The sequence below is a fragment of the Lutjanus erythropterus genome, chromosome 4 (genome assembly GCF_056507025.1).
Source record: "Lutjanus erythropterus isolate fLutEry1 chromosome 4, fLutEry1.hap2, whole genome shotgun sequence".
NCBI classification, from domain to species: domain Eukaryota; kingdom Metazoa; phylum Chordata; class Actinopteri; order Lutjaniformes; family Lutjanidae; genus Lutjanus; species Lutjanus erythropterus.
The window spans coordinates 39,736,970-39,764,819 of NC_139320.1; the positions used below are offsets into that span (position 1 = coordinate 39,736,970).

Sequence of the window (27,850 nt, forward strand, 5' to 3'; positions counted from 1 at the left end):
CATAACTGATATATTTTTATACCAACTTTGAGTTGTTTTATTGTCGATTTATTAATATCATTATCGTAAAAATGAACTGAATCTGGGATTTAGCCATCAGTGTCTTCAGTGTTTGTCTTCCCTTGAATATGAACTTTAATATTTCAGTTTGACCACCTATTAAAAACCATAAATATAAACATGTCTAAGATGATAAAATCTCAATCCAGGATTTTTAGCCTGCACACCACAGCAGCGCACTAAATAAGACTGAGCACAAATCACAAAATACACCTCCTTATTAACAGAGATCTCTGCTCTGTATGTACAAAAATGTTGACTACATGCCAAGATAAACATTACCACTACCGATTGCATATAAATTGATCATTACTGGTGTCACTGATCTGCACAGTTGTCTGATCTTAGCAGCTTACAAGTTATGGTGAAGTTAACATTTTAAGTGTGGGCGCTGCATTAACATTAGACATGTTTGTCACACTGGTAAACGAAGCTAAATCCAAATCCTTAACTGCCTTGTCGAACTCAGGTGGTAAAAAGGTTTGCTTGTCACTAAATAAATCACTCGTTTTACTTATGTTTGGGGGCATGTTATCTATTACACTGGCTAACCAGCCTGTCGCTAATTGAATTGCTTGAACAGGTCGGCATGTCTGTTAGTGAGATGCTTTGCCAAATTGGATGTGTTGGCTCCCTCTGTCTGTGTGGAGACCATGATACTTTTCTAGTATCGATATATTGAGCAACACTACTGATATGCTGTTACAGTCAACTGCAGATGAATATTTAATCTTCACAAACCATAACACAGACTGGCTGTCAACTATAGTCGTATTCTCCTTCTCTCCGCCATACTCTCAGTGTAGTTTCCATTAGCAGGTGAATTTTACAGTGAAGCTCAGTTCAATATAATTAAGATTAATTAAGTGCAGAAGACATCTAGTTTGGAGCTGTTTTGAAAGATAAAAAAATATATTTTTACATGCATTCAGGGAATCTAAATGTGTAACCTTATCTACTAAAAAAGGACAGCTTGTTTGCTCTCAAGAGTAGAATAAACGTATTGACCTGTAGGGCTACACTTCACAAGTTTATGTACAAAAATGTATATTTTAACAAAGTGGTACATAAATAATGACTATGTAAACAAACAGCTGTGCCTCTTTCAGAATAAAAGGCATCTTCAGAATCATATGTTTGTATTTATTCACTTTCGTATTTGCATCATGAATGGAGCCGTTTATTAACCCTTTAATTGGTTTATGTTGCATCTGCTGTGGTTCTCGTAACTATTTTCAACTTCGAGTGACGCTAACAATGCTTGTTAAAATAGTACTTTACTCATTTAGCACTAACATTTATGTCTGACCTGTAAAGTTAGGAATTTAAATGTGTAAAATGCAGCTTTTGTTTTTTTCTCAACTACAAAAATACAGCAAAAAACAATGTAACTTAGTAATCTTAGATAAGAAGCAGCTTGTTGTTTTAATAAACACAATGCTGATTTTAACATCTTTTTAAAATCAGTGTGAGTCTCCTAAATTCCCTCTGCTTACACAGCCTGAGTTGAAACTTAGAGTTAATGACAAGTGTTTCTGTGTAACAACAGACTCGTTCTCTCTCTCTCTCTGACAGTGTCCTGCCGAGTGCAAAGCCACCATAATTTATATTTTGTCACATGGTTAATTGCACTCAGACACAAAACAAGGGCAAATTGCACTCTGTTACAAAAATCTTATGGGCCTGTTTGCACTGTAAAATAATTAGCACAGTATGTTTTGTGAATCGGACCTTGAGAAAGCTCAGATAGCAGTTGCAGGTGCTGCTGATTCCTGGTGCTATCAGCGGGTGCAGGCAGAATTTCTTTGATCCCACTGAGTATTGAAAACCAAATTCTGATACCTAAGGATGCACGCAGCATGCATACCAAGATCTAATAATGCTGGCAACTGGCTGATTAGCATCACACCTCATTGAAGCATGCAGGAAAAACACTACGTAGTGTTGTTACACCCTTTGATGGGGATCATTCAGTTGACCAGCTGATTTTCAAAAACTGTTTTGGTTTATAAATCAAGCTATCAGTATAATTTTTTATTAACAATACCCGTCCCTAATTTTAGCATCTGAAGATTTCATTTGCTAATTAGTACTAAAGTTAGACTAAAAGTTGGACCGGATGGTGACACTAGAAGAAAAGTTAAAGGATTACCAGAGTCAGTAGAATTCAACCTCTAGGGACCGTGAATTTTATAGAAAATTTCATGGCAATTCATCTAATATTTGTCCAGACATTTTATTCAAAACTGCAAATATCAATCTCATGTTGACGCTAAAGGAAAAGTCATCAGATCACCAAGCTCATTGGGATTCATCCTCTGGAACCACGAACGTCCATACTAAGTTTTGTACCAATCAGTGAAGGAAATATTGAGAAATCTGACTGTATAAATTAAAATACTGACCTTGTGGTGGCACCAGATTTAAAAGTAAGTTATTAGGATTCATCATTCTCCATTCAGCCAGTGGTTTTTGAGATATTTCAGCACAGACTAGCGCAGCGGACCAACTGACGTCCCCAGAGCCACATGAGAGATCCATTCATATTCTTTTAAATTTGAATCGCACCTGCTTTATTTAGAGGACTGAAGCTTTGCTCAGCACAGTCCTCATAATTCCCAAATCCTTATTACTCTGCTCAAATCATCTTTCAATATTTAGATGATTAAAACTGGAGCTCTCTTCTGTTTTAATTGACAGTGGGTGAATCTGGGCATGAGGCCATGTTTTTTTTTTTCCTGCTAAAAGCTGAAAAAAGGCATTGCAAACTATAAAGCTCAGACAATCTATAAACGCTGTTGTTATACTTCAATAATGAAACACACAGTATATTATCCCGTTTTTTTTTACACTCCAGTGTCCCTATTCTAGATAATAATGCAGATTTTGCTCTCAAGTGAGTCAGAACATAAAACTCAAATTAGAATTAAGAAGTGTGGAATCCCCTGCAGCCCACTTATAATTGAAAATGACAGAGATAAGATCTGCGTACATTAGTGAAAGTCATGAAATTAAAAAGTCTGTTCTGGACATACTGGCAGGACTTTGAATGTTTCTGCGAGAATCGCTCTACTTCACAAGTTAGACTGTGAACTGAGGTCAAGCGATATTTAATGATTGACTGCATGCTTCAGATATGACTGTACCAACAGTAACCTCTCACATACTGCGTGTTGCCATCAATCTGCCAGCAGCCTGCTGGAGCATCGCAGGGTTAACATGATTTTATAGAGCTCGGCTAAAATAATGTAAGGCCCCACACAGTACTTTCCATTAGGGAGTGAATTTTACGGTGAGCCTCAATGCAACATAATTAAGATTAAGTGGAGAAGACATCCAGTTGCAGCTGTTGAGATAAAAAAAAAAAAAAGGTTTTTCCATGCATTCAGGCAGTCTAATTTGTCTTGTGAGACTGTTGACTAAAAAAAGGAATGCTTGCTTGATTTATAGAGTGGAACGAACTTCGTGACCTTAGAGGCTGCAGCATATGTACAGAAATATACATTTAAACACACTGGAACATGAATAACGAACAAACAAACCCAAATAGCTGTGCCTCAGTTTTAAAATTTAAAATAATCTTTAACATCTGATGTTTGCATTCATTCCTTGTCATATTTGCATCATGAATAGGATCATTTATCAACCTTTTTATTGGTTTATGTTGAATTCGCTGTGTTACCAGTCTTTGTTTAGATCCTCTTAAACCTATTTTAAATTCTAGTGACATTGCCGATGCATCTTAAAAGAGCATTCCACCAATTTTAGCACTGCAGTCCTATAATGTTATCATTGTTGGACTTGCAATGAAAAAAAAAAGACGACCTCAAAATCGATGCAGCAGAAGCAGACATTGTCTTTTGTATTCCATGCTTCTTCTGCCTTATCAAAGCAGCTACTCTATATTACCCACAATGCAACTAGACCACCAACAATTCAGTCAGAGATTTTTTTTTGCGTTATGCTTGTGGTGGCTAATGTGGCCTCAAGCTTCAAGCAGAGATGAGGAGCGAGTTACAGAGGTCTGCAGTCAACAAAAGAAAACCTTGGTCGACTGAAATTCTACCTGCTCTTCAACCAATTGATTGGTCAATGGGAAAAAACAGCACCTCATCTCAAGATTAACTAAATCAGCCACAGTTCACTGAGTGACTCTATCTGCCAGCCTAAATGGATGCTAATAAATGTTTGGCATCTGGGCTCAACAATAGTAATGGCCCGTTTCCCCGGGACAAGTAAAATGCCATGTTGAGCAAGAAAATCAAGAAGTAAAAAGGAACTAAACTGCTTTGCTTATCGATTAAAGTAATTTTTCATGCAAAATGTCAGAAAATGCTGTTTTAAGCCTCTCATATGGACATTTCCTGCTTTTCTTTAGTCACTCTGATATTAACCTGAGTGTCTTTGGGTTTTGGACTGACAAAAAACCTATTTTCTGACATTTTATAGACAATCAACTTTATTCTTTTTTTGTTATTTAATACAGCTAATAAAACAATTTGTACAAAGCCACGTAAAAATTTACTTCAGGCAAGTAGATTTCTGACCACCTGCTCGACCAGGCAAGTAAAAAAAAAAACATTAATGTTGAACCCCTGGGCTAAAAAACATTATCAAGCAAATGAATTTGTTCATTTTTCTTCACATGTAGCTACACTGTAAGAAGAAACGTATCAAGTTAAAAAAAAAAAAAGCAAAATGGAAAAACAGTTGCCAGCATCCCACCTACTACTCTCATTATTTAAATGCTTCAAATGACACTTAACGTTCAGCCAGTTTCTCTTTACTGTCCCTCAATATTACAACATCAGTCCAGCATCTCCAGTCTGTGGGAGTAGCCACATTACCTACATCAACCACACAGCATGCATGTTCAACAGCCTGACCTACAAAACAAACACTGAAACAACATAAAACATGGCAAAACTTACAGCTGTAAAGTTTGAAATCACATCACAGACAGCCGGTACTGATCTATCGTCGAGCTTGAACCGTTACTGCCGGTCCTCACTGATAAAGCAGTCCAACAGAGTAAATTCAGAGTAAGTTCATTTACAAAGCAGCCTTCAGCCCAAACCTGCACTGACTCAAGTGAGATCACTTGAGGCAATTTATCAAACTTCGCTCAGCTCCCTCTGGAGCCACAAAAGGCTTTATACCACTTTTTCACACATGTTGTAGTACTCCTCTAAACACACAGTTTTAATGGAGTCCCCCTGAAGTTAAATTCCATATGTTTGTAGGAGCTTGATAAAAGGTGAAAATGACACAGAAAACCAGAATATTTCCACTTTGACTGTAGCGGATATATCGGCGCAGCCATAAAAACATGGCATCTTTGTTTGTTATGACTGTCACTGAAAGCAGCATAAAACAGCTGAACTAGCAGATACAGAAAATACATTTTTTCTAACTTCACGCAACTTAAGGGACGTTTAATGCTACTCCTGACCTCAGCCTGCCACTTTGTTTGAATCAGCTGGTTCTCAGGTAAATGTTTTATTCATATTATTTTAAAGGCTTTTCCACTTTGTGCGTCACTGCAACCTCGAATCAAGTGAGGATGTTAGTTAAAATCCAAGCAAATATCTTAAAGCCTAAACCTCAGTGAATAACATCTCCTCTCTATTGTGACACTTATTGTCACCGCTGAAAGTAATAATGATCCGATATTTTATTGATCCCTGCAGGGAAATTCCCCTTCCATTCTCCGTTCTGCGGAAAAAGGTCAGAGCATACAGCTCACATACAAAACAGAGAGCCTGAAGCTGGAGGAGATTCACTGCTTTGCTCACAGGTTCTTCAGCAGGGCAGATACACGACGACACAACAAAATAAACCTCCCACCCAAGGAAAAGTGTCACTACTGCCAATCCCACCACCCTGCTTCTGCTGGCAACATCAGGATTTTACACCAACTTGACATTCTGTGACATCTGAACTTGTGTTTTACCTCCATCATTAAAAGTAAATATAATATATAATATTTCTCAAATGTAGATTTTTTTTTTTGTGCTGCCATTTAACCCTCATGATGTCCTGGTGTCCAAACGAAAACTTTTTCTGTCATAATATGCTTGTTTTCTCATCAAATGGTCTGAAAATACCTGCTGATGTAGAGTGAGTGCTGCTGTAATGTTAACTGGACATATTTGGTGATGCGTCTGTAACATCAGCACCAGAGGGAAACTATTTCAATCAACAGCTCACACACATGACACCAAAATAAGGAAGCATAATCTGTGTTGTAATTCAGCCCAATAGATACCACTTGTTGAGGAACCGGTGCCATATTACCACTGTCTAAACAACCCTTATCAATATTAGCCTATCACAGCTGTATTAGTCTACATCAGTGTAGGCGTATGTGTTGTCCGATATGATATTTTTAAAGAACATAATGCAGATGAAAAAATATTTTTTTACTGGTTAGCCTTATAGGCTGCATTTTTGATCCTTTTTTTCTGAATTAAGTTTCGTGTATGCATATATTTTACTCTGTTTCTGTTTTTTATTCAGAGTTACTTGTAATTATTAAAAAATATTGGTGAAAGTTTACCGTTTCAGTGCCTTGATATCATTTTTGGACAATAAAGTAAATTATTATCTTGTTATCTTCTTGTTATGTTGTTGATGTTATCTTTGTCATTTGGAGAATCAATGCAGCAAATGTGTGTTTGTGTATATTTTCTGTGTACTTATATTCTGTATAAAGAATGTCAGGCAACATATCGATATTGGATTTTTTTAACTCTCAGTTAATGGTATCGGCATGTGCCCAAAGTCCAGTATCAGTCGGCCCATTAAAAACCATTAAAATCTGTCTAAAAATAAATAAACAAACAAAAAGAGAGATGTGTCTCTCAGCAGTCTGTGCAAAGTCTGAATTAAAAGTATGCTGCTGCATAGAAATACATAATCCAAACAGTAAACAAAACCTAAAGCAGTGTTTTTTTTTAAATAAATGAACCAAAAACAACAATGCAACAGGTGGCAGGTTTGAGCAGCAGAGGAATGTCTTGAATCTGCAACAATAAACCTTTTATGCTTCAGAAATGTCACGACTTCAGAGGCAGCCTGTCAAAACTGTCTCACACTAACACACATCTAATTTAACAATCAAATGAGCTGCATGAAAACCTGCCTGCTATTTTTTTTGCAATGCACAGAAGTTCCTCTGTATTATTCTTTTTTCACCAGTCCTGGTTCATCCTGGCTCTTTAGTGGGATCCTTTTCTTTGTTTTGTTTTTTTGTTTTGTTTTTGTCTTTTTTTCATTTTTGCTTTTAAATCTCTTTTGTACATTTGTCTGGCTTCTTGGGGGATTTTAATTATTTATTTAATTTTAGCATTTTGTGTCTTTTGTCAGAATTTCTGACTGGGATTTTCAGTCACAGTTCTTCCAAGAAGAAAAAAAAAAACTTTTTTCTTTTTTTTTTCTTTTTTTTTTTACTTGAGGTCACATCCTGAATTTCAATGGCTGTTACTAAAAATAGAGTCACCCTTATATTTAGACAGGGTCCCACGCATGCAGTACGGATAACTGTGATGGAGGACACCGGGTGTCCACAGGTCTGCAGGTCACTGACAGATCACGTGTTAATATTTGGTCCCTTTTTTCCCCCCCAACAACATTTGACCTGCAGCGTCACAGAATCTGACGGGTCACACACGTCGGAGCAAAGACACAGACAGGACAGACAAACACAGACAGAAACAGACAGACCGGGCTGGACAGACAGTGTTTGACATGCAGAGGTGCGTTTCGACCGTCCCCTCGCGCATTCCTACAGATTGTCTCCATCCATGCAGCACGAGACGCACGTTTTCTACCTGTTAGCACGAGACCGGATACATGTGGCGTCCCCTCTTACCTTTTCCTCTGGTCTCCTTTGACATAGTGTCCTCTCCCGTGTGTCCCTCTCTGTCCGTCTGTCTCGGTGGAAGACGTCGCGTTGTTGTGCGCAGAGACGTTTTGTCAGTCGGAGAGTTAATTAAACCTCCGTCCTCTCCTCTCCTGCTGCACCTTGACGCCTGCCTGCCTGCCTGCCTGCCACACTGGAGGGTTGAAGCAGCAGCTGCCGTGTCGGTCTCACAAACCAAACCAGGAGAAATAACGTGCAGCTGTGCTCTCATTCACCTGTGTCAACTAGTCCCTCGGAGCGTCGACCCGCCCCTGCCGCCGCAGACATACTTTGTGTAATTTGTTGTATCTGTGCAGACTTGGCTCACATGTCATGCTCAGCTCCGCTCCCTCCTCTGCTCTCCTCTCCTCTCCTCCCCTCTCTCCGCTGCCGCTGCTAACATCAGCCGGAGTTCCTCCGAACAGAGCAGGCTGCCGGTCTGTTTCACTGACTGACTGACTGCAGCTCGACTGCCTCCAGCGGTGCGCGCACGTCCGCGGTGCGGCTGCTGAACTGAAGGGCGTCCGTCCTCCTTCACAACACCGACCACTGACTTTGGAAACGGCTCAAGAAGAGGAAGAAGTGTCCTGGACGAAGAAGAGAAAGCTATTAAGAGGCTTTAATGTGAAAGATCGTTGGCAGCTCTGTGCTGTCATTGGCACGACTCATTTAATTAAATAATTTAATAGATTCTATTGGATTTACCACAGTATGATCATAAGTCTGCACACAGATATCACATGAAAAATACACAGAAGGATATAAAAGTCGTTATAGTGTCATACAAGCCCTTGTATATTCTCCTGCAGGGTGTGGTTGTGAGGAATAAAGATGAAGAACAGGACAGTTAATCTGCACACACAGAATATCAGGTATGAAGCAGATAAAAGTCAGTCTATGTTGTATATTTTTCTCTTTGAAGGGTGTGGTGTCATGGGCACGACTCCTTTAATTAAACAGTTTAATCGGTGTCATTGGATTTATCACAGCAGGATCTCAAGTTTGGACACAAATATTACATAAATTACACAGAATATTAAATATAAAAGGGAAAAAAGGTAATTATGATGTCACAGAAGCCCCTGTATAGGGTGTGGTTATTACAAGAGGATAAAAGGAAGATGAAGAACAGGACAGTAAATCTGCACACAGAGTATCACCTTTAAAGCAGATAAAAAGTCAGGGGATGTTATATATTTTACTCTTTGTAGGGCATGACTCGTTTAATTAAACAGTTTAATTCCATTGGCTTTACTGCAACAGAATCACAAGTCTGTGCACAAATGTGACATGAATTATGCCAAATATTAAATATAAAGCAGATAAAAGTCATTATAATGTCACAGAAGCCTTATGCAGGATGTGGTTGTTATAAGAGGGTATACAGAGGTAGTGGAACAAAGAGGAAGAGCAGGACAGTAAATGTGCACACACATGAATTACACAGAATATCACATTTAAAACAGATAAAAGTCATTATAATGCCACACGAGTAGCCCATGTTGTATATTTTACTCCATGCATGGTGTGTTGTCAGTGGCTTGACTAGTTTAATTATAGTTTGATCAGTTTAATTGGATTTACCCCAGCAGGTTGGGAGGGTTACTTTAAAAATGTATTCTGATACAGTTACTAATTCCCTGTCAATGTAGACAATAACCTAATCCAGGTATCACAATGTTAAAGTAATGTAACTTGATTACACTGTGTTGCTTTTGAATTACCTCAATACCAAATATGATGAAATTGTTTTGCCTAATATAATATTTTATGTTCCGTATTTGTTTTTTTTGTCCAGCTGTTCCGTCTTTTCTTATGTGCAGATGCACAGTTAGATTAATAGCAGTAATTATGAGCATTTAAATGTACTTTGTTATGTAGTTATTCACACTTAATACTCATACTTAAGTTAGCAATTGGTCTGTGTAGCTAAAGTTAGCAATTGTCTGTGTAGTTAATGTTAGCAATTGGTCTGTGCCACTAAAGTTAGCAGTTGGTCTGTGTAGTTAAAGTTAGTGGTTGGTCTGTGTCGCTAAAGTTAGCAGTTGGTCTGTGTAGTTAAAGTTAGTGGTTGGTCTGTGTCGCTAAAGTTAGCAGTTGGTCTGTGTAGCTAATGTTAGCAATTGGTCTGTGTTGCTAAAGTTAGCAATTGCTCTGTGTAGCTAAAGGTAGAGGTTGTCCGTGTAGCTAAAGTTAGCAGTTGTTAGCAGCAGCCATATATACGTTGTGGATATTGCATCTACCAGGCCAAACATAATATTAGATTTAAAGCAAATAAAAGTAATTTTAATGTCACAATAGTAGCACCTGTTGTATATTTTTAAATATATTTTTGCATATTTGCAGTATAAAACAGGACAAAGAGAAGATGAGGATGAAGAGCAGAAGGACAATAAATCACAGCAGCCTGTGAGGATGAAGGGGTTAAAGCTACCACTGCCTCTGTCAACCATCCATCACTGCAGCAGCAGGTGCCACCTCGGTCACGTAGGGGCAGTCACCCTGACAGAAGAGAAAATCTTTGGGGCTTTGACGAGAAGTGCCTCCAAATAAACCCGACCCCATCAAAATAAAACCCCTCTACACAAGCATGAAGACTGATTTCTTTTTGCTTTCTAGGGATGAAATAAATAAATGAAGCATATGAATCATGTTCCATCAACTTTAAATCCTTTCAATCCAGTTGTGAGATTTGATCTAATCTGACAGATGCCTTATCTAATGGGTGCCACTAATTCATTTTTAAGCCTATCTTGACCTGCACTACTGCAGTACGAGATCTAAATAGTGTTTATCGCTGTTTCTCCTGTGTGACTGACCACACATGAGGTCAGTCTGTCCCAGAAGGATGGTCTGGTCACCGTGTCATTTGGCAGCAGACTCCACACAAATGAATATTGATAGAGGAAAACGCCTGTGGCCGAACCATCGCTCCGGAATCTGAGAGCCAGACACACTACATCACCAAACTCTACTAGGAATACATGCTGCCAATTTCCTATTTACCATGAAAGCCAGTGACAATACATATCTGGCTCAGACCACTGAGCCGAGATCACACTAAGAAAAACTAATAGGAAAAAGGCTCGAGGACAGGAAGTCAACAAGACAGATAGCGATGATTACACCAAATGGCTGCACTGCTTGGCTCCAAGTGAGAAAACGCTAATTGAATTAAGTCAATTTGTCTCGTAAGAAGACTTCTCTCCATACTACTGAGGACGTAACTCAACCTAACACATTAGTGGCCAAATTCAACAGAAACCTCCCAACTTGCAAATCTTATCTCAACTGTTTGTCAACAATGGTAATCGGAGTTAGGACATGATTTAGAAAAAAAAGCCACTACAGATGAACAGTTCCTAAGTCAATGTGCCTCATACAAGAACTACTCATACAAACATTCATTTTTAAGTGGTTCGTACATGTGATTTTAGAGAACTTGTTACATTCACCAGTTTTCTTGTATTTTGATTTTTTTTTCAGGTACGAACACAGATAACGATTGGTTCAGACCTGTCGTTAACCTGACATGCCAGATTGTTACGCCGAACGATCTGGGAAGCCAGCCATAGAAACAGTTTGGAAAAGGGCAGGCACTTAAAAAAAAAACAAAAACAAACTTGGTAGGTCATCTGTCCATCTGTCACGTCTAACATAGGCTACTTTCAACCAATCAGATCAACTCACCCTAACCAAAGCTGGCCGGAAGAAGACAGATAAAATCTTTTCCGTCAATAAAAGCCTTCAGTTTTGTTCTTTGCTCTTCTTTCAATGAAGAAATATTTTCCAGTTCTGATAAAACTGATGCTAACGCAGTATTTACGCCAACCTCTTCGGGAGCTGCCATTGTTTGTGCAAGATCAGTCACTTCCATGGACGCTTCTTACTGTCGTCACACCTAAAACCATGGCCGTAGCTGCCTGTAGTCCCTCCAAGGATGCTGACTGTATATTGTTGTGGGGACAGGGGTGAGTCTCACAGAGAAGAGCGCCATGTGCAAACAGTGGAGCGGAAAGTTTGCTGTGAACTCCGACTTTGAATGTGATGCACTGTCACACTGTTTTGGTGATGATTAAAAGAAGAGAAAGAAAGAGAGGCTGTAGCCCACTTATTACCCACATAACAGAAGAACTGCTAAACACCAACAACCAAGAAAAGAGGGTTACAACAGTTACCTGAAGTTACAAGTGTCTGATGAATTTGATGATGATGCATGTTCATATGAGTCCTTCGTAGAAAAAAAAAGTAAATGAAATTTAAGATAAGAAAATGGTTTGCAAGATGGAAAATTAAACTACCCTCACTTTTCAGCCTGTAGCTGTAGCTATCTTAAGTGTTCACTAACAGTAGTGAATGGTAGAGTTACCTAAGAGTAGCTGACTAACTTAACTAACATATTTTATCCATATGACTACTCTTTTATTGCTTTTGTACAGTGGATGGTGGATATGGTGGAGACTGTGTTTGCTATCTTAGCCCATGGTCTTTCTTTTATCTCCCAAACTGTAGTAAATTTCCCAAGAAGAACATGTTTGGATTTCTCTACAGATGTTACCAAAACCTCTAACTCATCTGCCTTCATTTTTTTTGTATGTTTCAACGTGTTTCAGGATGTTTCAATGGTAAAAAACAACAGTTAAAAAGTGTTTTAGGTCAGTGAGATGAGAAAAGTGGTGTCAGTTGCTCTGAAACAGACAGAAAAGTTGATAAAATAGGATGAAGTAAGATAAGATAGGATTCCTAAAGTTAGGTTTTGCTTGTGTAAAACTAAATCTTACATTCTGTCTCTGTAATATGGCCCCTGGGCCCATATTTAGCAAGTACAGCTAACACTACAATTAGCTACTGTTAGCTAATACAGGTGAAATGTAAAATGAACAGTGACAGTAATGGTGAATGTAATTTTTATCCATAAATCTGGTCCTTACACATAGGACCTGTAAGTAATATGGTCCCAGAAGAGACTGATTTTATCTGTCACACACTAACATCCAAGAGGGAAAAAAAACAAACAAACAAAATAACCCACATTTTGTGATGATTTAGAGTGCAAAATGCTGAGCAGCGTAAATTCATGGTAACCTTAAACTTTGATAAAACAGAGTAGAGGCACACAGGAGCTCAGTGTTGTAGAAAGATGTTTATGGTGGTAGATTACCACTGTGAGACTTGTTGAAAATAAAGCCAAGACCTGTTTTAGCAACATAAGGCTTTCTGGGAGCCATTAAAGATTCACAATACTTGGCAGTCAGCAAACCTGAATTTATCACCTAAGGTGCAGATTTTTGTTGTTTCCTGAGAAAACGATTCAGCAACCATGTGGGTGGAAAAGCACAGTCAACAACTTCCTTGGTACCAAACAAAAAGCTCTATGATTTCTGCTCTTTAAAAATAATGATGATGTATACTAAAATATTCTTCTGCCTATGTGTCACAGCGACTCTTACACAAGGTGAGACAGACGGAGACTTCTTTACATTCAATGATCGTTGAGTGACAACTGCTCAGCTGTGTCACACAGACATTATATGCTCCTATATAGAACAAATTTCATTTAGTACTGTGACCCCTTTGTCCCTGCTATCAAATTGTACATTTTTATGTAGATAATGAGAGGTAAGGTTGGTCTGCTGCTCATGCACAATGTATTCAGTGAAGCGTCTCATCAGGATGGTGAGCTCTGACCTGTCTGGCACATTGTCTTCAGGGAATCCTTTGCACTGCCCTGCACATTTGCACCTATGACTTATGAATTCCTTTTACATTTATTCATAATTCTTTATCTTGATTTGTTATACTCTACATTTCAATATTTTCCACTCGTCTTTTATGAGTACACGTCAAATAAATTTATGTTCTGCCTGGCCTCACGAGGCCCTTTTCACCACATTGGCTTTTGTTCTTGTACTGGTTACGTTCAAGAGTCTTGGAACTTTGGTGCCGTTTGGTGAACCAGCCAGTGTTGAGCAGAAGCTGTGAACCAACTTTTCGGGTGCCAAACCAGTTTAATTTTGGAGGAATCTCCGAACAGTTCAAAATTAGGTGTGGGAACCGAAACAGGCCACTTTGGTGTCAAAGACGCAACAGTGAACACGAGGCCAATTTGGCAAATGGGAATAAAGATTTACAGACCAGGACTCTGATTTCGGCAACGACAAAGACACAGCAGGGACAGGAGAGGCGTTAGGAAAAGGTCGCACATCATCAGTGTTATTTCTTTAAAAATGTTATTTCTTTAAGTTCTGTTGATAATTTAAGTTAATTTTTTGGATGTTTTAGGGGAGATTCAAACCAGCCTCATTTGGTCCAGTTGACTTGAACCCCCCCTTCGTGCGGCTCATTTGGGTTGGTTTAAACAGCAGACTCGAACGCTGGTGTGGACCAAGCAACCGCTCTCCTGTCCACCTCAAGGGGTGGGTCTCCGACAGCTATCAACTGAACCAATCACAGAAGAGTACCGTTGTATCGGTCATTTTCATTGATTTAAAAACATTTTCTCCTCTGTTTTGGCGACTGGTGAACTAATATCGCATTTGCTACCAAAATGTGGACTGGCAAGGGACAAACACCTGTCAAATGCCTGCATTATTAAATTATTTAAGCCCACGGCGCTCCATGATGAATGATATCCAGGAAGAAACTGAGCTGTTTGTGGTCTTTTTACCTCCTGACTGTACGACTGATAATTGAACACTTCCACGACATTACTTGTGTTTACGATTTCTGGACTGTTTGAGTTTGGTGTTTGTGAACACAAACTGGTCCAGCTGGAAAAAACAAAACAATGAATCGCACTCACACTGGTTCAATTCAGGAACCGGACCTTTACGTGTGAACCCAACCTTACACTTCAATTCTTATACATTGCACCTTAAATTATATTTAAACTACAATTAGAGGGAAATACTGTACCTTTTACTCCACTGTATCTATTTATTTGACATCTGTTGTTAGTGATTACTTTGCAGATCAAGATTTGATGTATAAAACATTATTAGATCCTAAATATGCTTTTTACCATTTAACTCACTTCACTTCTAATAGAGTACTTCTACACTGCTATTTCTAGAAATGATATGAACACTTTTTTCAATCCTTTGATTAAACATGATTAAAGACTATTTTATGTAATCTTCTTTGATTCCGTCTCTTTGAGATAAAATGATCAAGAAGTGGCTGATTGTTCCGCTTTGATCGCTCATCATTAAATAAACAACCGAGGCTCAGCAGACTGCAGTTGTTTATGAGCTCACTGTTCACTGTGGTGATTGCTGAAAAGCAGAAAGTTGAGAGAGCTGGTGAGCGATCTGTTGCTGAAGGAAAAAGGTCACTCAGCTCCTCCTGCTGTTATTCTGTATCTCACACTGTAATAAAAAAATGAAGAAAAACTGAGTTTTCCTATATAACTCTGTTGATTCAGCTCGGCTTCAGACTCACATGTGCTTTGGGGTTGGCAGATAATCTTTTCAGTCTCATAATCTATCTGTGTGAGTTTAGCTGGCTCTCTGCGGGGCCTCTGCTTCTTTGCTTGTTTCGCACAATAACTTCGTAACTAGCAGCTGCCACTGAGACCATTAATTATCCCAACAAAGCAAAAAAAAAGCTGTGACTGAATTAATGATGCAAACAGTGAAAAGACTTACAGCAGTCACAGGTGTTTTATGAGATCTCAGACAACCTGCAATGGGAAACGCTGCGTACGCAATCCCAACATTTGCATGACAGATCGCTCAGCGAAGACCAGCATCTCAGCAGAAATCGTCCCCTCGACACTTCTCCTCCAGCAGAATATCCCTCGGGAACAGCAAACGTGAATAATAAGCCATAAAAGATTTGATATCCATCTGGTTTTAGTGCAGAGAGTCAGCTGGAAATGTTTCGAAAGCGACACAAATGTCACAAAGCGGCCCTGATGTACCTGTACGGCAGAGTGGCCCCTCAAAGCTCCATGAATATATTGCAGTCATATTGTGTCCTCTCCAGTTCTGAAATTAGCTCAGATAATGAGTCAGCGCTGGCTCCTGGCAAGGTCGAACCTCTCTGACCAGTACAGATTATAATAATAATGTGCAAAACACGGCTAATTCTGTTTGTGAATGTTCATGCTTTGAATCAATAATGGCAACGACTCTTCATTTTGGCATTTCTGCAATGTTCACTGGGCACTAAGAAATGCATATTTTACAGGAGCAGAATGTAGCAACCCTGCCTGCAAAACTGAGTACTGCAGTCAACATAGAGAGCTGGAGCCATGGATCATCACAAATGACCAAAAAGTAACAAATCCTCACATCTAAGAAGCTGGAACCAGCAAGAGTTGGACATTTTAGCTGAAAAAAATGTCTGAAACAATTGTCAAAATAGTTGGCGACTATTTTCTTTCGACTGACTAATCAGTTACAGCCCCTAGTTGCTCTAATAAATTATAATAGAGGCCAACTGCAGCTTGATTTTAAAGGAGCCATTTGTACGACCCTAGCATTCAAAAATGAGTACTGCAGTGCAAACAGTGAGTTGGAGCCATATAATGTATATTTAATAGGTTAAAATCCTGTCTAATATACAGCCTAAGGTTAAAGTAACTTATTTCTCCTTGCCCCCTCCTGCCCAGACTAGAAACAGGATCAGGCGGGCTGTAGGAACAGTGCAGCAGTGTAAGACCTGTGCAACATTGTAAATTGGCGATAACAAGCAAGGATGAGTCTTACACTGTAAGCTTTATAACTGTTTATAACTGTCAGTTGTCTGTCAATGTAAAGATAAGCCTGTTATCCTGAAAACAAAATCCCTCTGCTCTGAAAATACACACTCTGGAGCTTGAGTTCAGCAACTGCCTGCCTTACTGCCTGTCAAACTCCATTAACATTTAGCTTAGTTTATAATAAATATCTACTTCTACAAGATTGTTGATTAATGATTTCTCATCACTATAAACAGACACCAACTCATGTGGCGCATTTTTCAGCATTAATTTGACCTCTAATTAACATGAAATGGGCAAACAATAACATGTTAATCTCTGATGACATATCATGGTTGTTTTATGCTTTATACCAATAAACACATCACAGATTTTTCCTTTACAGGTAAAGCTCGCCTGAAAATCAAAAATACACGTTTCCCCTGCCCTGTAGTGCTGTTTATCCAGTTGGATCAAACAGGACATGATTCCTGGAAAGAGACACTGCTGTTGAGTTGCTGAATGCAACGAAAAGGCAGACATCTCTGCGGTCGATATGTCCACAACTCTGCGACTCACACTAAAAACATCTAGATGGATAAATAGCTCTACATGAGAGAGGAAAAATACGTATTTTTGCCCCTTTAAGTAACAAAGCAGGGAACTTATTTCACTGTGCTCTGGCTTGCTGACAACCCAGTCAAACGCTAAGTGGTGCCTGCTGAGGTGGCAGAAATGGAAATACATTTGGCTTTGTCTTTAAAATGTCTATTTCCAGACACGTTTGAAGTTTCTGAACCATAACAATGAAGAATAATTAGAAATTAGCTCTTGAAAATTAACAGAATCATTTCATGTCTCCCTCTGCCCAATGTCAGAACAACCTCAGCTCTTTATGTTGGTGTAAAGACAGCAACACTCCCCTCGCTTTCAAGCTTTGAGCCCACTGATTTCTATTTGTCCTCGATCGAAACAGAAGAGACGTGCACCGAGTTCGAGCCTGTGAAAGCCTGCACGTATTCAGACGCCCACGCAGAAACCCAGCCTGAGAGAAAATAGGGGCAGCAGCTGATTCAACGTGAGCTAATTCATTCAGTCACTGTATGTCCCCTGTCAGATGCTGGTCCCCACAGGCCAGCATGACATCTGGATGTGTCCCCTCTGCTCTGACTGCGTGGCTTTCATGTCGCTCTCAAGAGACTCGGACAGTTTCTCGGTGTGCCAAATCCGTCCTGTTTATTTTGCATTCAGAGTGACACTTTACACCATTATTATGCAGGATTCAGCGGGGCAGAGGCAACAGTATAGCAACTAGTTGGCATATTTGATTTGGCTCTGTTGGAAAAAATAAACAAAAATTGAATAAAAGCACTAAAAAGATCATAATAAAGTAGTCTTAAATCAATTTAATTTAAAATAAAGCCTTTTGCTGCCTTTATTCAGCCATTCAAGCAAACAGAGATAGATCTAGATTAAACACATGATGCCCTTGGCTTCCTACATCATTTTGTTGGAGACCATATGCAATTAATTTATTTCCATATTCCAACGTGAAAATAGAAAGTGTGAGTAATCCTCAGGGAGATTTAAACCAAATGCAAAGGGAGGGCGGTAATCTTATAATCCTCTGTAATGTCGTAATGGTCTCTCCAAGCTTATCTAAACTAAACTAACTTTCCCAGAGGAATTCAATCACAGATACTCATGGACCATTATGTGTCTAACGTTCTCTGTGCAACTCAACAATCTCATCTGCTGCAGCTTCATTAAAAAATATCTACAGTCGCAATTAAATAAATTAATATTGTCACATCAAAGCAGCAATCTATAAACACTTCTTAATGTGCAGATGTTTGACCAATAAAATAAGCACATGCACTTGAAATATTCACCTGTGAAACTACAGGAAAATATCAAATAATCTTAGTCCTTGATCCCAGAGTCTTGATATTTCATAAAAAACACAAAGCAGATTTTGCACCAAAATAAATACGTCTTATTTGTAAGAAACTGCTATATCCTTGATGATGTGAAAATCCTATTGGCTGGCCAAAGCCGAAGCCAGAGGTGACTGGATCGGCTGAAGGAACTCTGAGGTGTAGACGGCCTCAGCGTACTCCTCCACGACATCCTGAAACTCTGCTGCCACGTCGGCCAGAGCCTCCGACAGCAACTCGTCTGCCAGACTGAAAGACGAGAAAAAACAGAGAGCAAGTTATTCTTCTCAGCTCTGTTATGCCTTTTGTATCTTATTTGACAGATGAGTTTCAGAGACCTTCACAAGAATATGATCAATATTTTATTTAGAAAAAAACCTGTTGTATGCAACCTGAGACATGTATTCTGCCCTCTAGTGGATTATCAGTGCACTGCAGGCAGCAGCACTTGGAGACTCACATAAATCTTTGCTGATTTTGAAAAAGTTATAATATATATATCATATTGTTACTAATATTTCAATATGAACATTTACTGTATTGAAACAACTTAGAGTTACTTAGTATTTCGTACCTTATTTTATAGTAAAATCATGTTGAAAATGTTGTGAAATATGATACAGCAGGTGTCTTTATCTGTGAATCCCTGTCATTATTCTATTGAATTTGAAATACTATGTATGTAAATTGTGTATGTATTAGGCCTACTATAATCACAAATACACTTTATATAAACTAATTGAAGATTGAAATGTCATCTTAAGGGGCGACCCTATAGCTCGGTTGGTGGAGCGTGCAGACCATGTGCTGAGGCTGTCGGTCCTCTGCAGCAGCTGCTGGTTCGATTCCCGCCTGCGGCCCATTTGCTGCGTGTCGTCCCCTCTTTCCTGTCATATCTTCAGCTGTCCTATCTCAATAAAGGCAAAAAGCCCCAAAAGATCTTTTAAAAAAGAAGAAATTTCATCTTAAGATAAATTTAGGATGAAAATTCAGATATTTACATGAGTGTTTTTATATATGCAACCTGCTCTCGTTATAATAACTTGGATGTTGCAAACATTTGTTAGCAACTGAATACTTGCTAATAATTGTAGTTTTAATTGATTTTCACTCCAAAAGGATCTCCAAACCCTTGGTTATCATAATCTGTATGTCATATTGACTTCAGTTTATATTTACCAGGCTTTGGTGTTTGAAATAAAGATGGTTGTGTTTTTTTGTTTTCCTTCTTTTAAAGAAAAGAGCCAAAGGAACAGGAATGTGGCAAATTTTCCAAAAGCAATTAATAATATTTGTTTTTGTTTCTTAAAACAAAAATGTACCAAATATAATACAAAGAAAATCTACATGTAAATGTTATCTAGTAGATCTCGGCCTGAGTATGTATGTACAAAATTACAACAGAGTGAAAAGAATGTAATTTCCCCTCTGGGATTAATAAAGTATGCCTTCAACTTCTAAAACCATAAACAATCTAGTTAGAGTGATTGTTATATTATTCTGTATTGTTTTTAATTGTTCTTGCCAATATTTTTGAGGCTAGACATTAAAAAAAAAAAAAAAAAAAAAAAGAGGTCAAGGTACTTAGACAAAATAAGATATGCACATTGCCTGAAAAAGTGATATCTGAGAAAAACTAAAAAATCATCAGCCTTGTGTCATTATCTTCAAAATTGCAGAAGCTGTGATTAAAGCAGGTTTTTTCTTCACCATTGTGTTTACTGACGTTCAGACAGGACATCAAAAACTGTGAAATTTGCACCTTGATTTGATAAAATGAGGGAAAATAAGTGAAAAGGCTGCTGAGCTGGGTGCAGCATCCAGCTAAGTTTCAGTGTTTTGATCATAATCTAGGTCAACGCACACAGCAACTGCAGCAGGGACATATAGGGACAAGTGACAGCGGTTTATCACTCCTCGAGAGTGACTGTGTGTTGCTGAACTACCTATAGAAGAGTCAGCATAAGAATACTTTGCTCTCAGCACTGCATACAGAGTCAAAAATGTACCTTTATGGATGGGATCAGCCATTAGGAAATATCAATAACAGAAATATCCTAAAAGCCACGAAAAAACAACTGGATGACTCTTCATATTCTGCATATTTAACGCTCCAAATATAATGAAAGCTGACTGTGTAGAAAAGGAATTTAAGAACTTCAAATGGGGTTTAAAGTTTGTGTGTTTTCTGTTTTGTGCTGAAGTTCAAATGAGTTTTTGCTATTTTGCAATCAATCTGTTAGCCGACAGAATGAATGAGATCCTCAGGGGGTTTGGGCTCCGCGGCGACGCTCGGCTGCTCATTACCATCTCATCACACAGACAGGTCTCTGCACCATGGCAGAGCAGCAGGGGGTGTACACGCCTATATGCATGTGTTCTCTCTCCAAAAACACTGAGATAATTGGGTGGCCTCTCTTCACACAATACCCCAAATTTTACTCCAAATTCAGAGGAACTGCAGATCCATCTTTTGTAAACTTCCCTTCACTGATGTGGGACTGATAATGAGCCTGCGACACAGGCTATCAAATCAGTTTTCAGCTCTGAATTTAAGCAAAAACAATTTCTTTAACTCTTGATAGTCCTGCAGAAATCTGTGATGCACAGTGAGAAAAAAGGGTGATTTAAAAAATGTATCTTTTAGAAGTTTGTACCTGGTGAATCAAACACATGAATTCAACATGTCCACACAGATGAGAGGGAGTCTTTTGCATTCTGCATTGCAGCAAATTAAGAATTCTGTTAAACATGCAAATTTGAGAGTGGGAGAGAAGAACAACGGTGAACACAAGAGACACAGTATGCAAACCATAACCTCAGCATGATCCTCTCAGAGCGAGCACTTCAGGCTGCACATAATGTCCATCAAAACACAGAGCAGGAAGGACAAATTGTGTTTCTGTGAGCGTGGGATACAGCTAATTTGTTGTTGAAATATTTTTATATAACCTCGAAGAAAAAGAAAGATGACTGAAAGCACTATTACCACTGCTTGACCACAGATTCTGTCAACCACGCAAGAATTAAAGGGGTAATTCCGATTATTTATCCGTTTATAACTTACAGTAGATAGTGGTCGACATGCCCCCAGTTTGGAGAAGCAGAGAGAAGCATTAGCATGGAAGCTCGTCAAATCGATCAAACTCCATCGGTGAAAACGGGAGTTGGGAGTTGCTTACGTACTGCCTTGATTGATAACTTTGTTTGTATTACTGTGTGACATAGGTGTTATAAAAGGTTAGGTCGGAGTCCCAGACATCACACAATAACACAAACAAACTTACAGTTTGAGGCAGCGGTAGAACAGCAACTCGTGTGAATCTGGTTTCCTGGCATGAACATTTGAAATTTGACTAGGTAAGGCTAATAGGTAGATAACGCTGTGGTCCCATTGTGTTTTCTAGCTAATAAGTGTCAGTTATGGGTCATATGTTTGAAAAAAACAAACAAACAAATTAAAAAAACAAAACAAAGTATTAGTTTGTCACCTTGTTGGAAACAAAGCATCATTTTTTCTGTGTGACAACCCCCAGTTCCTCCACTTTAGATTCAAAATCTTCTGTATTTTTTGAGGTCTCAAGGTTGGCAAGGTCGACCACCATCTATTGTATTGTGTACACTGACTATCAGTAAGTACCACGTACAGCCACACAACAAATAATCCAAACTATCCCTTTAAGATGTGAGGATACCTTTACTTGTTAGTCTTTTACCTGTCTGCAACAGCCCAGGGGTTGAAGCTGCCAACGGCCTCGTGAGCCACAACACGCAGGTAGGCCTCGAAGTCTTCGCGGTAGCGCCGGATGTTTGTCAGCGTGCTGCTGGGCACGGAGATAACAGTACCCCTGCTCCGCTCCACCGGGCCTGGGAACACGTTGCTATGTTGGGGCTGCTGTTCATCTTGGGACGCCTCCTCTGTCAGGCTGTTCTCAGAGAGGATACTGTGGAAAAACACAAGAGGATGCTCAGTGTGGCGAGGCAAACAGGGAGATTTCCATCACACCTTTTCAATAACTCGACCGTTCTCACTGTGTGAACTGGGTGAAAGGCTTCAGAGAGCTGTAGAGACCGCGCAAGCTCATTTATTGACGAGGAATGGAGTGCGGCGCTGCTGTGATTGACCAGAAACACTTTGTTGTGGCCGATATGAGGCAGAGGATGATGAATTTAGGAGAGGTGTCAGAGCGCAGGCCTGCTCCCTCGCCTGCCCCTTGCTTCAGAGCGAGCAGGGGCTCAGCTGGGCATTGCCGTGGTCTGGCTTTATAATCCTCTCTGCTTGGACAAATCAGCCTGGCTCCTGCGACGGCGCGCTCGGTGCTATATTTAGTGTTGCGGCAGCTCCCAAAGCAAAGTGCCTCTCTATTGTGCTCCCCAGCCTCAGCTGAACTTGTTTCTGTTTTGACTGCGGGGGCTGCACACCGTGGGGCGACCATAAATATCAAAGTGCCAGCACAGTTAACTCTGCTTCCAGTCCGAAATGGGTCGATTTGCTGTCTGATGGGCGTCTGAGGGCTGATGTGGTGAAAAAAAGCAACAAAACAGCAGCCTGGAAATTCATCTCCTATTTATGAAGTCAGAACAGCACCAACACTTTTTGTGCCATATTCAAACACGAACATGAACCAGGCTGCTTTTCCTGTCAACACGCACCATTCTGACATTTGGCAAGACTGATGTTCCATCTGTGAAAAGGTGTGAATTATAATAAATAAATATATTAGAATGACAAAAATGTTACGATGAAGTGTACGTGGTACATTCTCACTCTGTTCTGCCTGTCAAACACGTCCAGGGACAAAACAGATAGCTGGAAGAATAAATCTCGTTTCTGTGCGGTTACAAAAACTGACTGTCAAATCTGCTAATATGTAGTAGAAATATTTTTATATGACCTCAAAGACACAAAAAGATTTGACTGAATCTGATTATTAGCGCTACAGATTGCGTCAACCAGAGGAGAATAAAGAAGTTAAAGGTGCTGTATATGACATTTAGTTCCTCTGGAGCTCGCAGCAGACCATCATCATCTCCAACCAAAACAAATGCATGCTTCATTTAATGGTAAAAAAAAAAAGTGTCATCTGAACACACACTGCTCACAGAACTCAGATCAAAGCAGCACTGACAAAGTATGAATCAAGATTATGTTACTTCTAGGCAGAAGTGATCAAAGATGGTGCAGGATTATGTTACTACATTGTCTTTTTCTCACCTGTGTTGGAAGAAACATATTTTACTGCAGCATTTAACTGTAATACAAGAACTATTTTATCCAGACGGTTGCCATTTTGACTTTGACTTCCAACAGTTGCCTGAAACTCTGATGAAATTGTAAAGCTAAGCAGAATTAATCAAACATGTAAGATTATGTTACTACACTGCTTACTTAAAATGTTTCTAGTGTAATGTTTAGCTGTGATACAAGATACATTGTGACTGGGTGGATGCCTTTAGCTGTGTCCTTGTATACAGAGCAATGCAACAGCACAGCTGCAACAGGAGCGCAGGTGACGCTCTGATGGTCGCTTGTTTGAGTCTGTCAGTGGCAAAAACAGATCATTGTTAGTGTCTAACAATATTACGGAGAGGATCATGGCAGTGAGAGACCTTTTTTTCAAGAGTAGGATAAGTTTTGTTTAACCAGAAACAGCTCGCCAAAGTAACTGGAATCCACTTGCAAAACATCATCATCATCAACTTCATTCAAACTCGACAAACAAAAATAAAACTCTCCAAAATAACATCTCGGTTCATCTTTCCAGTGTTCCAATCATCAACTCTGGTTTTGTCAAAATAAATCCCTTTATTTTTTACCTATTGGACCAAACCACAAAGGAGATTACAATGCCTCATGTCAGTACTGCATGCCTGAGTTGTCGATTGAAATAGTTTCCTTCTGGTGCAGCCATTACAGACACGTCACGGGTTAACATTATGGCAACACTTAGATTTTCCAGCGGGTGACCTACTGTTCGCCAGCAGCTACCTTATCTATAGTTAAAATGCTGAGCTAAATAGTCTAAAGCGTGCCTGCATTTCACTTGAAAGGACTCCAACACAGGGCGGGATATGCAACACATGTAAAAACACAATGCATGTAAAGAGCAGAAGCATCTGGTGCACGCCTGATCTACTCGCAAGCACAAAGATGCACTGTGTTTGACTGCTCATGTGACCCCATGCCACTTAAACTAACTTAACTCTTCTTTAATGTTGTCAACCATCATTTTGGTTAGGCACCTTTATCATTTTAACAGCACTGTTTTAGCACCGGAATGTGACATAACCCAAACAACACCCAGCCCTATTACCATGAAGCCCTACAAAGCTGTATGAGAGCCTAAAAGACTAGGAACGACTGTATATGACATCTATAGTGAATATTTCATTAAATCTGTGCTCATGAGGGTGTGTGTATTTGTGTGTGTTTCTGCGTGGGCCGTGATTGACAGGTGTGGACAAATTAGATGGCTGAATCACTGAAAAAACATCCTCTACCCATCGCTTTCTCCCACCTACAACTTGGCCTGCGCAAGACACACACAAATAACAAAACAGATGAAAAGCACTGGCAGGAGATCACCTCAAGTTAGCCCTCTCATTTCTTGACAAAAGCTCGAGCTGTGCATCGGCTAGGAAAGCGGAGGAACCTGGCAGAGGACGGCGCCATGTGTGATGTGTCAAAAGGGATGCGGGCTGCGCTGACGCAGAGTTGGACAAAGACAAATGTGGCTCAGAGATCGGAGGGGGTGATACAAGGCAGCGAGACCCACAGAGGCCCTGGTGAGCTTTTGAGAACAGCAGTGCGGTGAGAAACAGATGGAGGATGAAAAGTGTGGAGGAAAATGTACAGATTATTGCGATGCCGGCGGCTGGAGCCATCACAACCGCAAAATCTACTGAGCGGCCATTACTTGGCCCGTGAGGTGAACTGTGGCTGTAAACAAAGAGGCAGGAGGGAGGGAGCGAGAGATAAAACAAAAACACATGAAAGGTTCAGAATATTGCTGAGTGGTGCTTTCATCTTTCCATTGATTTGTTTGACCTGCTGATGGAGCTGCGGTGGGTCAGTCAGCATTAGCCAAGACAGGCCACAATCAGGGTCTGAGTCTGGGCTCCTCGCCATGGATACATAAATCTTATCTGCAGCTCTGCTGATGTTTTCAAAGATCAAATCTCACACTCCATTGTCTCAGCGGTCGTTTGATATGCACTCACACAAGCACAGAGGCAGCAACGCTAAAGAATAAAAGATGTTTTGGAAATACATAATAGAAGTGCTAAAATACTGGTGTAGTGTAAACAACCACTTAAATACAAATGTTGAAGAAGACATCTCCAACGACAGACCCTGCTGTTGGAAGTCATGACTCAAAATTAAGCAGTAGCAGTATGGAGTAGTACATAAATAAATATACAATTTGAGTGCTGTCAGGACCTAGCTAGTAAGAGGGAGGGGAATTTTTCACTTTCATCTACTCTCTATTAATTAACAGAACCTTGTATTGTGTGCTAGCTAGATAAAAAGTTAACAAAATGTCATATTGTTTGCCAGCTAGCTTAAAACTGAACACAAGTTTACACTGTTTGCTAGCTAGTTAAAGAGTAAACAAAATGTTGCATTGTTTGCTAGCTAGCTAAAAAGTTAGCCTAGTTAGTTTATTCATAATGACTTGACAGAGAAGCTCTAAGTTCTCCTCTGAAAAAACACTTGTTGGCCGGAGTAATGGCGCAGTTTTTTGAAATGTGATGTTTAAATATGCAAATGAGCCATAATCTAATTAAGTATGCACTAATTTTCAGCAATTTCCAGAGCAGAGGCCTGAATATTGGATGAAGCCAGACTCAACAGTGTTTCATTTGGTTGACACATTGGAGTCGAGGATTTTTAAAGAAGGAACTTTGGATCTCTCTCTTTATTGTTGCAAAATCTGCTGAGAGTCTTCTAAAAAATTGCATCCCCTTCCATCAGTCCTCTCCTTCCTCAGCTCGGTGCCTCTATAGCAGCAGCTAAATCAAAGAAAATCAGGAAAGCCGCAACCAATAACAGCCTGCCAGTGTCCACATTAGTCATCAAACAATACAATCAAAGAGGCCTCCAGCGATTTTTTTTAAGCTACGTCACTGTCATCATTGTTTTTCCTTGGTGTTTGTAAATGTGTTTATGTGGCACATGATTGCATGCAGGATTCTTGTTTTCCTGCTGATGGCAGCGAATGATGTGTCTCTATGGGCTGAGAAATGTGGTTTATCAACAACCAATCAGGGCTGAGACAGCACACATGATGAGATCTTCACACATTTTGCCATTCCAAAGCCCCAAAATGAAACCTCTCCATTCTGCTGCACAGACCACTGACAGAGTTTTAACACAAAGCAGCACTCACACAAAACCAAACTGCATTTTTAGGCTGTTTTCCTCCGTAAAACTGATCTAGGAGCTCTTTTAGTCAGCTGTTCGTTTACTGTATAAGCAACATGAAAGCTTAATTTTATCAATAATTCTCTGTTCTGTCTAATCCATGTTTTCCTCTCACCTAAAGCCCAGTGTTTACTATCAGCTGATCACTGTACAAAAGTATTAATTATCCAAACTGTTGGCAGGTTTACAAATACTGAACTGAAGCTGGCTGGAGCTTTAAATATCCACCAGAACTAAAGTGTTTATTAAAATAATATTTTTCATTATCTGGAGAATTACTTCCTTTAATGAGGTCAGTGTGTTGAGCGGGTATTCTCGGGAATCAAAGTGAGGCATTATCATTTTTTGGACACTGATGCCGCTCGTTTCCTCAGGCTACAGATGGAAACTAGCTGTCAAATGTCATTTCACAATTATCTGAACTGTGAAACTCAGAGCCTATTAGTTCACGATAAAGACCTACCCATTCTGACATGTCCTACATGAGGGATATATGCTGACATTAAAGGGATAGTTCGGATTATTTGAAGTGGGGTTGTATGAGGTGTTTATCGATTGTCAGTCTATTACCAACAGTCGACATGCCCCCAGTTTGGAGAGGCAGGGTGGATAGGGATGGGCAGTATATTGATCTTATATCTCTCATGTGATATGAGACGAGATATTGGATACCGTTATATCGTGATATGGTATAAGTGTTGTCTTTTCCTGTTTATAAAGGCTGCATTAAAGTAAAGTGATGTAATTTTCTGATCTTACCAAACTGTTCTGACTGTTATATTGATATTGATTACAGATCAAAAAATCTTATTGTGTTAATATTACAATAGTGTTGCAATACT

General features: G+C 39.5%; 2 protein-coding genes across 2 annotated transcripts in view; both read right to left on the reverse strand.

Annotated features, from left to right (window-relative positions):
- pitpnm3 (PITPNM family member 3) overlaps positions 1-9,681 on the reverse strand; it is a 150,814-nt gene extending 141,133 nt beyond the window's left edge. Inside the window, exon 1 of the mRNA XM_084717946.1 lies at positions 7,934-9,681. Within this exon, the coding sequence (XP_084574072.1) occupies positions 7,934-8,195 (262 nt within the window). The 5' untranslated portion in view covers positions 8,196-9,681. The remainder of the gene's footprint in view (positions 1-7,933) is intronic.
- Positions 9,682-18,051: 8,370 nt separating this feature from the next.
- The window catches only part of kiaa0753 (KIAA0753 ortholog), a 31,438-nt gene continuing 21,639 nt past the window's right edge, over positions 18,052-27,850 (reverse strand). Inside the window, exons 17-18 of the mRNA XM_084717947.1 lie at positions 22,300-22,527; positions 18,052-18,832 (exon numbers count right to left, since the gene is read on the reverse strand). Coding sequence (XP_084574073.1) covers positions 18,685-18,832; positions 22,300-22,527 — 376 coding nt within the window. The 3' untranslated portion in view covers positions 18,052-18,684. The remainder of the gene's footprint in view (positions 18,833-22,299; positions 22,528-27,850) is intronic.